The sequence below is a fragment of the Erinaceus europaeus genome, chromosome 16 (genome assembly GCF_950295315.1).
Source record: "Erinaceus europaeus chromosome 16, mEriEur2.1, whole genome shotgun sequence".
Taxonomy (NCBI): domain Eukaryota; kingdom Metazoa; phylum Chordata; class Mammalia; order Eulipotyphla; family Erinaceidae; genus Erinaceus; species Erinaceus europaeus.
In genome coordinates, this window is record NC_080177.1 from 56246758 (window position 1) to 56261312 (window position 14555).

Sequence of the window (14555 nt, forward strand, 5' to 3'; positions counted from 1 at the left end):
TACCTCTGCAAACTGAGATAGCATCATATTTTGAGAGATTGAATTGGAAGATATGTTTATGGCATAAAAGTTGTCAAGGGAAAGCTTTGCCACAATATCATATGTCCCATACAATGGTTTCATCTGTTCTAAAATCACTTCCTGGATGGAAAGTTCTGTCCTTCATTGCCAGCTGTCTACTTGCTCAAATGTCATACAAATGAGTTAATTACCTGTAGCAAGAAGATACGTTGAAGACAAGACAAGCAGCATGGGAAATAAAAGTTGTTGTCTCCTTGTATTAGTTTCTTCTTGGCTACTTCTTTTTGAAAACTGATCAAGTTGCTATAGAATCAGAATCTGAGGAAGACTAAGTTTTTAGGATCCCTGGCTACTGAGACACTTTAAGTGGAAAAGATATTTAAGTAAGTACTCAGGATATAAATCACTCGTAGGTAACTAGCCTTTTGGATAGGATTAGCTTCTCTCATTTTTTTAATCTAATAAATGCAAGTATTAGCAAGTAGGACTTCATATTGCTTTTGAGGCCATTGAGGTTGGTGGGGTCAGGGAGAGTGATGAACATATAGACACTTGGAAATTAGAGAGATATTAAACATAGCCAATTTCATTATATTTCTTTTTAAATGAAAAGTCAAGATCAGAAAGATCATCTACTCCTTAGAAGCAATCTTGCTCTTTCAAATTGTAACTCCATGGAAACAAGCTTTACCTGTCTCAGAATATTAGACATAGCTGTCAGTGGATTCTGGCCCTCGTGCCGCTTATTCTTATGATGTCAGCGTGCTGCTCATCGCAGGGTGGAAACACAGGCTTGACACACAAGGTGATTATAAGCTGTATTCCCAGAGGAAACAGAATATTGTGAAACTGGATTATAAATTCCTGAAAAGCAGTGTTTTTTTTTTTTGCATTCATTGCAACTCTGAATAGTGTGCAGTGTTTGACATATATGTGGTATTAAATATCTAACTCTAGTTGTAAAAAGAGGCTTTAGTTCTTTCATTAGTGGCAAAAGCAGTGCAAAGCTAAGTAAATGTTAGGTTTTTGAAGACAGGATAACTACATTTTAATCCAGACTAACCACAAGCCATGGCCTTGTGCAGGTGACATAACTACTCTGTCTGAATTTCCTTGGCCATAGCTGGAATATTAAAATGCACTGTGTTGGGGAGTCGGGCTGTAGCGCAGCAGGTTAAGCGCAGGTGGCTCAAAGCTCAGGGACCAATTTAGGGATCTTGGTTTGAGCCCTGGTTCCCCACCTGCAGGGGAGTTGCTTCACAAGCGGTGAAGCAAGTCTGCAGCTCTCTATCTGTCTCTCCCCCTCAGTCTTCCCCCTCCTTTCTTCATTTCTCTCTATCCTATCCAACAACGACAACAACAATAACTACACCAATAAAACAACAAGGGCAACAAAAGGGAATAAATAAATAAATAAATAAATATGCACTGTGTTGTAGGACTAAAGTATTAAATGAGCTAACATATGCGGAACATTAATATTCACCACAGAAGAGATCCAAAAAGGCCGAGAAACACATGAAAAAATGCTCCAAGACTCTGATTGTCAGAGAAATGCAAATAAAGACAACAATGAGATATCACTTCACTCCTGTGAGAATGTCATACATCAGAAAAGGTAACAGCAGCAAATGCTGGAGAGGGTGTGGGGTCAAAGGAACCCTCCTGCACTGCTGGTGGGAATGTCAATTGGTCCAACCTCTGTGGAGAACAGTCTGGAGAACTCTCAGAAGGCTAGAAATGGATCTACCCTATGACCCTGCAATTCCCCTCCTGGGGATATATCCTAAGGAACCAAACACATCCATCCAAAAAGATCTGTGTACACATATGTTCTTGGCAGCACAATTTGTAATAGCCAAAACCTGGAAGCAACCCAGGTGTCCAACAACATATGAGTGGCTGAGCAAGTTGTGGTATATATACACAATGGAATACTACTCAGCTGTAAAAAATGGTGACTTCACCGTTTTCAGCCGATCTTGGATGGACCTTGAAAAAATCATGTTGAGTGAAATAAGTCAGAAACTGAAGGATGAATATGGGATGATCTCACTCTCAGGCCGAAGTTGAAAAACAAGATTAGAAAAGAAAATACAAGTCGAACCTGAAATGGAATTGGAGTATTACACCAAAGTAAAAGACTCTGGGGTGCGTGGGTGGGTGGGGAGAATACAGGTCCATGAAAGATGATGAATGACATAGTGGGGGTTGTATTGTTAAATGGAAATCTGGGGAATGTTATGCATGTACAAACTATTGTATTTACTGTTGAATGTAAAACATTAATTCCCCAATAAAGAAATAAATTATTAAAAAAAAAAAAGAGACACACTTATCGTGAGGAAACTTCTCAGTCATCATTGACTATCACTAGTTAGGATGCAGATAAGTCTGTCTCAACCGTTACTGAGAAATGTTACAGAAACAGGTCTTACTGTCATGATGTTGACTGAGCATATAGTAGATTAGAAATACAGCTCTAAGGGTTATCAATTTGTTCGTTCCTTTTTTTTTTTTTTTTTTGCTTGTTTGTTTTGCTACCAGGTTTATTGCTAGGGCTTAGGGCCTTCATGGTTCCACCGTTTCCAGCAGTTGTTTTCTATTTTTTTTTTTCATTCCTGTGATGATAGGGAGGTAGATGCCTTCAACAATGCTCCACTGTTCATGAATATCCCTCCCCCTCCATAGGTGGGGACTAGGGTATTGAATAATGGGGTCTCTCACATGGGAACTGGTGCTACAGTCTCCAACCCCCTGAATCCTTAGAGTCCTTTGACATTGCTTTGTTGAGAGCTATAGACACATACCTCTAAATTCTTCTTTTAATTTTTTATTTACTATAATGAGAGAGATAAAGAGATAGACAAAAACACTGCTCATATTTGGTTTATGGTAGTGCTAGGGATTGAAACTGAGAACTTGTAGCCTCAGGCATGAAACTCTTTTTCAGAACCATTAATGTTGTCTCTCCAGCCCTATCAATCCTTCTACTACCTTGCTTTCTTTGTACACTGCAATATCTAGGGTTTCTTACTGATTAGCTTATACTGGTGATGGTTATCTAGAGTCACATTCTGACCTGTCCATTAGCAACTTATTGTAGATCAGACCCCAGTAGTTTTCTTTCTTTGTTCCCAGTCAGAATCTGCCCTGCTTCCCTTTCCTCAGCAATGCTCAGTGTATGAGCATTACTACCATATGAGCCACCAGCAAACACTCGGGTTGAGTCCAACATCTTGGTGACTATCCGATTCAGACTTAGGGCTTTTGTTTTTACCCTCTGGGCTCCAGAATGAAATGCATCTCAAGTTGAATAAGACTCGTCCTTCTGTTATACCTTATTCATTCACTGTGTTATCCCTTTGTTTCAGAGATTCTTGGCCCTTGCACTATTACTGCATAACTGATCCCCCTTCCCACCCCCCGCCACAACTGCTACGTGTAGCTGTCCTCATTCTGGTTTTATTTCTACAGTTTGTCCCTCCAGATCTCTGCGTCTGCAACTTTGTGCTGGAACAGTCCCTCTCTGTCAGAGCACTGCAAGAAATGCTAGCCAACACTGTTGAAAATGGCGGTGAAGGGGTGAGTACCTAAATTATCCTTTAAGTGAGATTGAGACCTACAGTAGACCAAACGTGAATTTCATTCCTCCGGCTTTGAACTAGAAAACTTTTGTGTCCTTTAGATGACTGGTAGAGAAATATAAATGCCCCTCCCCCTCCTTATACACACACCCAGTTTAATTCCTTTTTTCTTTGGATCCAAAAATTGTCTCTGAGCTAGGCACAAGACATTGATGATACTCCCCTTTCCTAAGCTATAGCCTCTGAGAAATGAAGAGGCTGACCTGGCTTTGAGATGCAGGGTGTCTGCTAAGCATGCCCTTATTTATTTCTTGAGATAGCCTCATCAAAGTATTATGGAGCACACACCCAGGTTACAGAAGAATATGACTTGTGCCCAGAATTCCACAATGGTGAGAAAATACAAATCTGTCTAGAATTTCTATTGCCAGTAAAATTGTCCCTAGTCACTTACAGTGATGATGTTCTGTTGCTAGTATGTAAGATGGCCTCCCAGGCAAGATTTTGGCAAGACACTTCAGAATAACTGTTTTCTTTAATTGAAATAGTATTCTTCTATAGAACTTTTTGTGTTCTCATAATCACTTGGTTTTTTTTGAAAGGATTTACACACATGTCAAAAACTCATTTAAAATGTGGCATCATGCCTGTTGGGACAAACTGAATGGAGCTGGGGCTTCTTTTGAACAGGACTGAATTGGCCATTTGAATAAAACTGAACAAGATAGATTGAGTTGAGTTGGTGACTCTGCCTAAGTTAAATAAGAGGTGAAACACAGCTACTGGATGACTTCACTTGTATGTGGACTATAGGAAAATAAAATGAGGGAACTTGTGGATAATAAATAGCAATAACTAAATTGAATATACAACTCCACAAAATCTCTGGTGGGTGTTAAAGAGAAAATTGGGAAAAGATACAGAGAGTGATCTCTTGATGTGATGACATGGGAACTTTGGTGACATGTATGGTGAGTTTTATATATAGATATATACTTGTGAAACTCCTAAAATTTTATAATACTGTAAATCCATGTTACATCCACAGTAAAAGAATTTAGAAAAGAAAAATAATTTCAGGGTCCAGCTGCACACCTCTTCAAAGTATGTGTCACTACGCAGTACCCATGATCAAAGTGCCAATATCCCTCTGTTGTAATCCACTGGACCCTTAACCCCCATTTCAACTCACCTCATCTTTTGGTAACCTCAGTTCTGTGGTCCAAAGTTAATGGCTTGGTTTTAATTGACTTTGTTCCTTTCCTTTGTTTCTTCACATCCTAAAGATAAGTGAATTTTCCTGGTATTTGTCTTTTTTCTTCTGACTTACTTTCTATAACATGACCATTTCCAGCTCCAACCATGTTGTACTAAATGGCAAGGCCTCACTCTTCTTTATAACAAAGGAGTATTCTATTGTGTACATATGCCGCATCTTCTTTGTCCACTCATCTCTCATGAGGCACTTAGGTTGTTGCTTATATCTTGGCAGTGCAATGAACAGAAATGTGTATATATGTCTGGATCAGTGAATTTGTGAACTTCGGCTATGTATCTAGGAATGAACTACTGGAGCTATTGTAGTTCTATTTCAAATAATTTTTAGAAATCCCCGCACTATTTTTCATAGGAGCTGGATCAATTTCCATTTCCACCAAAAGTATTACAAGGGTTCCTTTTTTCATGTCATCACCATCAATTGTATCTGCCCTTCATGATATAGGTTACAGATTATTTTTGAGTGTCTGTTATCTACCTAATGACTCACTTTCATTTATAGCCACTTAGCAAGTATTTTAATCCTGAAGCCTGAAGATCTCAAATGAAACTATCTCTTGATACTCCCACTAGGTACTATGTTAAATGACTAGCTTCTATCTTCTGAATTACTGCAATAGCCTAACTGCTTTATTTCTTTCTGTACACACACACACACACACACACACACACACTTGTCATTTTCTCATATTTTTCTAAAATGTAAACTCAGTCATTATAATTTCTATTTTAAAGTCCCATATCTTCTCATTTTCTTATGATAAATTCTTGATTTTTTTAAAATTAAAGCTCAAGCCCATCAGGACTTGGTGACCACTGCTCACCTCTTTAACCTTATCTTTTACCACATCCTTACTTAGTATTCTAACCAAATTGAGTCCCTTTCACTTCATCCAATAAGATAGTTCCTTTGCCTCTAGCCATGTGCACCAGTTATTCCTTCCAGTCAAAGTAATTCTTTCCTCTTTTTCCTAAACCTTAGGTAATCTCTACCTTTCCTTGAAAAGTCTAGTGTCGCTTTTAGACCTACTGAGACCTATATAACCCTAAAGTCTGGGCTGTGTGTCCTTCCTTGAGCAACAGTCAGTATCTTTCTTTCTTTCTTTCTTTCTTTCTTTCTTTCTTTCTTTCTTTCTTTCTTTCTTTCTTTCTTTCTCTCTCTCTCTCTCTCTCTTTCTTTCTTTCTTTCTTTCTTTGTCTTTGTCTTTTTCTTTTTTATTCATTTTTGCCACCAGGGATATTGCTGGGGCTTGATGCCTGCTCAACAAAATATACTTTTTTTTCTTTTCTTTTTTTAAATTAATTAATTTATTTAAGAAAGGAAACATTAACAAAATCATAGGATGGGGGGCTACATCTCCACACAATTACCACCACCCAATCTCCATATCCCATCCCCTCCCCAATATCTTTCCCATTCTCTGGGAGCATGGACCCAGGGTCGTTGTGGGTTGCAGATGGTAGGAGGTCTGGCTTCTGTAATTGCTTCCCCGCTGAACATGGGTGTTGACTGGTCGATCCATACTCCCAGTCTGCCTCTCTCTAAAAATTACTTTATTTACTTATTATTGGATAGATAGAGAGAAAAATTGAGAGGGGAAAAAGAAATAGAGAGGGAAAGAGACTTCTTCTTCTCCTTCTCCTTCTCCTTCTCCTTCTCCTTCTCCTTCTCCTTCTCCTTCTCCTTCTCCTTCTCCTTCTCCTCCTCCTCCTCCTCCTCCTCCTCCTCCTCCTCCTCCTTCTTCTTCTTCTTCTTCTTCTACTTCTCCTCCTCCTCTTCCTTCTTCTCCTTCTTCTTATCCTCCTTCTCCTTCTCCTCCTCCTCCTTCTTCTTCTTTTAAGAAAAAAAACCCCACTAATTAACATGGGAGAGAATCAGAGTTCTGGCACATGCAAAATTCCAATGTGCCACAAATTCCATTGTTCTCATTTTGCATGATAATTGCAAGTCTAGTTTTCCTATGTCCCATACAGGATACTAAGCTCCATAAACATAAAGATCATTTGCAGTATCTGCTACTATTTATTATGAGCTGAAATGTAATCATTCATATTTAAGAAGTATTTCATTTGAGGTAGAAGAGACTATGACCACAGACTCAAACAAAGCAATATTTGTATTGAAGTTAGTTAGCTTCCATTCCTTAATGTGATGTTGTACAAGTCTTCTAATCTCTTGGGACTATAGTATTCTTATTTATAGAAATGAGATGTTTAATATTTTGCTTTATTTTTCCAAACAAAATACAGTGATTTGTTATTTCCCCTCTTGACATATAATTGCCATTATTAACTATAGATTTTTAGCACTGACAGTCAGCAGGCTTGAGAGAATTGGATACAGATGGGAGATGGTTCTCTTTTCCAGTGATTACAATTTTACTGTTCATAGGCAGCTTCACTAAATAGTTACCTGACAGCAGTTTCAGTTGCTATAATCCTATTGGAGTTCTCACAATTCCATCTGGGCTCTCAGACTCTATTATGAGAAATGATATTTTCAATAACCCCTTGAGTCTGATTGTTTTGCTTTTCTGAAGTGATTGCAGTGCACATGGGCTATTAGTAGCTAATTTGATTTCAGATGATAATATTCATCAGGGAAGAAAAGGGGAAAGAAGGAAAATACAAAAAGGAAGTGAGTTAACATGACAGACCATAATAATTCTAAGGAGAGTGTGGGAATGTTCAAGTGGGATGAGGCCTGCTTTGCGTGGCCTTCCATTCTATTTGCAAATGGGTGTTTACTGCTTTTAAATAGATATGACTTTCACTAATGATCGTGACTGCCACCAAATGGGATGCTTTGAAGAGTGTAATTTTTCCTTCTAGCTATAAATTGTCCCTTGTGTGGCATCTCTGTTCATGACTATGCAGAAACTGGACATTTTAAAAAATGACTTATTTATTCACATGCTGAGTGTGCAGAAGTATTTTTGCATAACTTATAATTATGCAGCAATTGCTCCTATTACACAAGAAAATAACAGCACCCCACTCAGTTAAACAATAGTTTCTTTCCTTCTTGTCTCTAGGGTTATCGCTGGGGCTCAGTGTGCTACAAATTCACTGCTCCTAGAGGCCCTTTGCCCATTTTTTTATTGGATGGGACAGAGAGAAATTGAGAGAGGAAGGGGAGGTAGAGAGGAGGAAGGAAAGACAGACACCTGCAGACCTGCTTCACCGCTTGTGAAGTGACCTTTCTGCAGGTGGCAAGCCAGGGACTCGAACCAGGATCCTTGTGCCAGTCCTTCCGATTTGCACTATGTGGGTGTGCTACCGCCCGGCCCCCAACAATAGTTTCTTACTGAAATGTCCTCAACTACAGCTTGAGTTACCTGCAGCTAGCACGTGGGGCCCAGCTTTTTGCTGAAAAGAAAAAAATGATGTTTGGTGCTCCTCAGAGTCAACCCAAACTGAACTCATCCTTGGATCACCTTAACTCCGACTAAATCCTATCTGAACTCATTCTGGGGCGGAGGTTTGGCACTATCGCTAATTAAGTGACTGGATTTTGAAACAAAATCCCTGCATACAAATGTGAAAGAAAACATTTTACATTTCCAATTGATTAGACCCAAGATATGTGAACTTCCCAGTCACCTTTAGTAGGATAGAAGGCTAAAAGAGGTGTCACCTTCTTCCTCTGAGACCCCAATTCCTCTCATCCTGTTGAGATGGCATTGGATAAAAAAAACAAGCAGCATTTTAGAGAGGTCAGTCTTGGACACAAGTATATGTATCTTTAGTCCAGGCTGTGCTGAACAAGATGACTTCAAGGCCAAATGATGTCTCCTTTCTGTAACTCACTGGCCACAATCTTCAAAACACAGTCCTCTGAGGCCTGGATGAGGATAACGTGAGGTGAGGACTTACCAGTGCCTGGGGGTATGGCTGTACTATGGGTATGTTAGTACTGGTTCCTCTCTTCGTCTCTAACTCACTTCCTCCCATCACAGATACTTGCACTCATATTCATAGGCTCCCAGAGTTCATGCCCTGTGGCCAGGTGTTTGTTACGTCATTGCTTCAAATAGGCATAATGTGTTTTAAAATGGTTAAATTAATGAACACTATTATTGGCCATCCCCATTGTGATAAGGATTTTGATTTTCGCTTAAAATTGACTTGATGTCTTTAGACATTAGAAGGTGAAATATCTGGGCTGAGGAAATAACATAAGGGATATGCAAAAATCTATCATGCCTGAGGCTCTGAGTTCCAGGTCCAATACCCAGCATCACCATAAGCTCACCTCTGGCCCGTCTCTTTTTTCCTTTCACTCTCTCTCTCTCCCTACCACTCTTTGTATTTCTCTCATTAAAATAAATAAGTAAAATATGTTTTTAAAAGGGTGAAATATCAGGGCCGGGTGGTGGAGCACCTGATTGAGCATGTTACAGTGCTCAAGGACCCGGGTTTGAGCCCCTGGTTCCCACCAGCAGGGGAAAAGCTTTGCAAGTGGTGAAGCAGTGCTGCAGGTGTCTCTCTTTCTCTCTCCCTCTCTATCTCCCCTACCCTCTCAATTTCTTGCTGTCTCTATCCAATAAAGATAATTTTTTTTAAAGGGTCAACTATCCATGTAAATGGAACCAATGTGATGCTTGCTAAGTTGATATTATATTTTTTTAAATGCCTAAGGACACACAAGATCATGACTGGCTTTTGGCTTCAGATGCTAAGATATCTAGCAGGCTCAAATACCATCAGCATTCTAACCTCAATTGGGAAGTGTGACCTGTAAAGGCAGTGCTTGTCACAGGCATGTCTTGTCACAGATATGCTCACAGAAAGGTGTCATTTGAGTTCCCTTTATACTTATATGATGTCCCCACTACCATGTAAAAGAGACTTGGGCTTATTTGTACCTGTCTTTAAAGTAGGACTGCTCCACACTGCACAGTTGCTAGAAATACAAATATGTACAGTATGGCATATTTATCATTTTCCTGTTTTGGGGGGTGAAGAACTCTGAAAATGTCCAGGAGGTCTAGTCTGTCCATATCTTCATTTAATTCTCTCATTTCTTTATTGATTCTCTGCTTTGTTGATCTAAGTGAGAGAGTGGGGTGTTAAAGTCTCCCACTATTATTGTATTACTATTGATGTATGTTTGTAGTTATTTCAGTAGGTGTTTGATGTATTTAGATGGTCCCTCCTTGGGTACATAGATGTTTAATAATTGTTAAATCTTCTTGATTGATTGATCCTCTAATCATTATGTAATGGCCTTGCCTATCTTTTATTACTTTATTTAATTTAAAGTCTATTGTGTCAGAGATGAGAATGGCTATTCGTGCCCCTTTTTGTGGTCTATTAGCCTGTATGATAGTTTTCCATTTTCCATCCTTTCACTTTAAGTCTGTGTCTAGTTTGGTAAGGTGGGATTTTTGCAAGCAGCATATGGTTGGGTTGTGTTTTTTGATCCATCCTCCCACTCTGTGCCTTTTAATGGATGTGCCTTTTAAGCCATTGACATTTATTGATATTATGGATTTAGTGTATTTTAGTGCCATTATTCAACAATTTTTTTATTTGCTCTGATATATGGCAAGTATTATGGTGATGTCAATAGGAGGTCTTTTAGAACCTCTTTCAGGGCAGGCCTGGTGATGGTTGCCTCCTTTAACTGTTGTTTTTTGTTGTTTTTGTTTGTTTGTTTGTTTTTGAAGTAGTTAGGAGGAGAGAAAAAGAAGAGTGGAGGGAAAAGGGAGAGAGAAAAAAGTTCCTCTCACCTATCAATGGAAAAAACAACAGTTCAACAGTCAACCTGAAGAAGGAGGAGGGAAAAGGGACACGCATATATAATAATAGTAATAATAAAATAAAATAGGGTGAAAAACCCTAACAGTCAGTCTGCTGCTTGGACAGCTCTGGATTGGCTGCAGGCAGCCTGAGCAAACGCAGACAATTATAAGAAGTATCTAAAAAAAAAAGCCTCCAGGTCGTCTTTCCCAGGCAGTGCTGAGGCTCTGATTGGTCAGGTATTTTATCAGTCAAATAGAGCTCCAGCTCCAGTCAAAAAGAGAAGGAAAACAAAAAGAAAAAGGTTTGGAATGACACTCCTGGTGAGCCAGTAATCTTGGCAAAGAAAATAGCTCAGCGGGAAGCCTGCTAGGAGTGGCTGTCCAGCCCCTGGGGGCTGGTTCTGGGGTGGTGGGGAGGGATGCGTTCAGAAATAATCAAGCCAAAGATTTTCCTTTCTTTGTCCTTTTGTCCTCTGTTTGCCAACCCAAGAGTGGGTTATAGGACTCTTTTATGGTGTCACCCTGACCACCCCTTGTTCACCCTTTTACTTGTTCACCTCAGTATCCTACCCTATCCAGACAATCCCAGGTTGTAAGCTGCTTCTTTTTGGAGCTCATGCCAGCTTTTGTTTCCAAGTTACTATGCCATATTTATCATTTTCAAGTGCAATGTCCTCAGGCCTTCTGAGAAGTTAGGGGTTGTCTCCTGGTAACATGTGACTTTGTAAACAGCCAGTGAGATAGAGCCTTACATTGAACTGTATTCCTTGGATGGTCATTATAAAACCCATCATGGGATACTCACCTGACAGTCAAGGTCAGGACATTCTCATCCTATATATCATAGAATGTAGTCACAGATGGGTGACAGTACCACTAGGAAAAAATCAATTGCAGATGCATTTACTCTCATGTTGTGAGTAATGGACAGATTAGAAGAGATGAGGAGGAGTTAGGGACTCCTTGAGTAAAGCCTGAGCTCTACTATGCCTGGAGATAAAGATCCTATGTGATTTCATCTATAATGAAAAAGGTTAGTGAGATCCTTGATTCTTTATTCTCAGGACCTGAGTTTCCATCATCATTTTATATTATAGAAGAGAAAAGAACCCAATGTTATTCAGATATATCCTATCAATCTAAGGGGTTTGTGTACCTCATGACTAGAGAGGAGTCAGAGTTCGAATTTGTGGGCACGTAAATTTTGAGGCACCAAACTGATAGAAGATTTCTGTCTTCGGTTCTAAATAAGCTTCATTCTCACTGGTTTGTTTGTTTGTTTGTTTGTTTGTTTGTTTGTTTTTTGTCTCCAGGGTTATCACCAGGGCTTAGTGCCTGCACTATGAATCCACTACTCCTCAAGGCCATTTTTTTTTTTTTTGCCCTCGTTGCCGTTATTGTTACTGTTCTCATCATGGCAGTTGCTGTTGGATTGAACAGAGAGAAATTGAGAGGGGAGGGGAAGTCACAGAGGGGGAGAGAAAGACAGACACCTACAGACCTGCTTCACTGCTTGGGAATCGACCTCTCTGCAGGTGGGGAACCAGGGACTTGAACCAGGATCCTTTGGTCCTTGTGCTTCTTGCCATGTATGTTTAACCCATTGTACCACCAGCTGGTCCCCTTACTGACGTTATTTAGATTATTATTATTTTTGTTGTTGTTGTTGATTTAATAATTATTGACAGGACCATAGATAAGATAGGAATAATTCCACACAATTCCACCACCATCCCCTCCATTGGAAGCTTTCCTACTCTATTGTCACTGATATTTTTAAATACTACATTTTTTTTTTTTGCCTCCAGGGTTATTGCTGGGGCTTGGTGCCTATACTATGAATCCTCTACTCCTGGAGGCCATTTTTCCAATTTTTCTTGCCCTTGTTATTGCACTTGTTGTTTTTATTGTTATTTTTGTCATAGCTTTTGTTGTTGTGAGATAGCACAGAGAGAAATCAAGAGAGTAGGGGAAGACAGAGACAGGGAGAGACAGACACCTGAAGACCTGCTTCACTGCTTGTGAAGCAACCCCCATGCAGGTGTGGAGCCGGGGTCTAGAAATGGCATCCTTACACCAGTCCTTGCGCTTTGTGCCATGCCCACTATAACCCGTTGCACTACTGCCCAGCCCCCTACATTTTTTTTTTTAAGAAAGACATATATTGTAATGTAAGTCCTCAGGCCTGCCCATATGTATCACCTCAGTTATACTGCCTGCCAAGCCATTCTTTGACTGGGGATGTTGCCCTTACCACCCCTATTCTAGAAAAGCAGAATAATACCTTGTTGCATTCATAACTTACTTTAAAGCTTGAAAAACAGCATTTTGACTTTGGATGTTTACTATATAGCCTTCTATTCCTTTTTGTTTTTTTCTTTCACCAGAGATCGCTGCAGCTCAGTGCCTGCATGACAAATCCACTGCTCCTGGTAGCTATTTTTACCTTTTTTTTTTCTTTCTGTTTTTTACTTGACAGTACAGAGAGAAATTCAGAGCAGTGGGGAGACAGAGAGGTAGAGAGAAAGATAGACACCTGTAGGCCTGCTTCACTGCTTCTGCTCCTCTCCTGAAGTGTACCCACTGCTGGTGGGGAACAGGGGCTGGAACCTGGTTCCTTGAGGATGGTGATATCTGTGCTTAACTAGCTCCTCTTTTCTGTTTTTATTGCCACCAGGGTTATTGTTGGATCTTAGTGCCAGCACTACAAATCCACCACTCCTAGCAACCTTTTAAAAATACTGTTATTATCACTGTTATTATATAGAACAGAATATTATATATTATTCTGCTTTTCTAGAATTATCACTGTTATTATCACTGTTATTATATAGAACAGAGAGAAGGTGAGAGAAAAGGGGAAGTTAGGGGTGGGAGACATGCAGACCTACTTCATCACTTGTGAAATGTCTCCTATGCAGGTGGGAACAGGGGTTCCCACCTTAGTAATATGTGTGCTTAACTCCACCTGGTCCCCTTCTCTTCCTTTTTTTAATGTGGTACCAGGGCCTAGCATATTCACACCTGGCATATAATCACTCCAGGCTTGCTTTTATTCTTTATTTTTTAGTAGAAATAGGGAGAGACAGATACATAAAGAGGTGAGGCACCACAGTGCTACTTCACCATCCATGTTGTTCCCATGTAGTGCTGGGACCTTGAGCCTAGAGCCTCCTTCATGGTAAGGTTTTCACTCTACCTGGTAAACTTTCTTCTGGTCCTAGGAAATTTTCCCTTTTAAAACCTACAGTTGGTCATTCATAAACATTAAAAAAATATTTGCATACTCCAAAATAACAACTGAATCTGGTTGGTGAGGTTATTATTATATACCAAAGTGTTATGTTGAAAACTTCTCTTGAAAGGCTGCCCTGTGTTAGGGCTTACCTTCCAGGCCTGGTTATGGAGGAAGCTTGTTTTAGTGACAAGGCAGGTTTTGGGGTTAGTCCTGACATGGCCACCACCTGACAGCTTCACTGAGGAAAAATCTCTTACAACATCTAGTCTATCTCACTATCTTTAAGCAAGGACTTCACTTAAATGCAAAACAGCTATCTTTTTTCTTTGATGGTTGTCATGCACCAAGCTAAACTAGACAATCTCCATCTCACTTCCATGACTGTTTCCTATTCACAATAGCCCATCACCCATTGGACCTGTGGAACTATGAGGTTATTTGTATCAGCCTTTATTCCTGAGACTCTGCTTCCTATGTTTATTCTCTTTCTTGCTTTGTTGTGCTCAGGTTTTTCCAACTCCATCCAAAACAGCAACCCTAAAGCACTGAGTAATGACTCCATCACCTCAACATTTTTGTTGAAACCTGAATCTTCTTTTGGTTTTCTTATGAGGGAACATGAGATCGAATCTGTAGTACCAATAGAATTTTATTCTTCAAAGAGCCAGATGTTTTCTTTTCAGA

At 39.7% G+C, this 14555-nt stretch overlaps 1 protein-coding gene across 1 annotated transcript in view; it reads left to right on the forward strand.

Moving 5' to 3' along the window:
- Window positions 1-14555, forward strand: part of RYR3 (ryanodine receptor 3) — a 691732-nt gene that overhangs the window by 239857 nt on the left and 437320 nt on the right. Inside the window, exon 3 of the mRNA XM_060175180.1 lies at window positions 3499-3606. Coding sequence (XP_060031163.1) covers window positions 3499-3606 — 108 coding nt within the window. The remainder of the gene's footprint in view (window positions 1-3498; window positions 3607-14555) is intronic.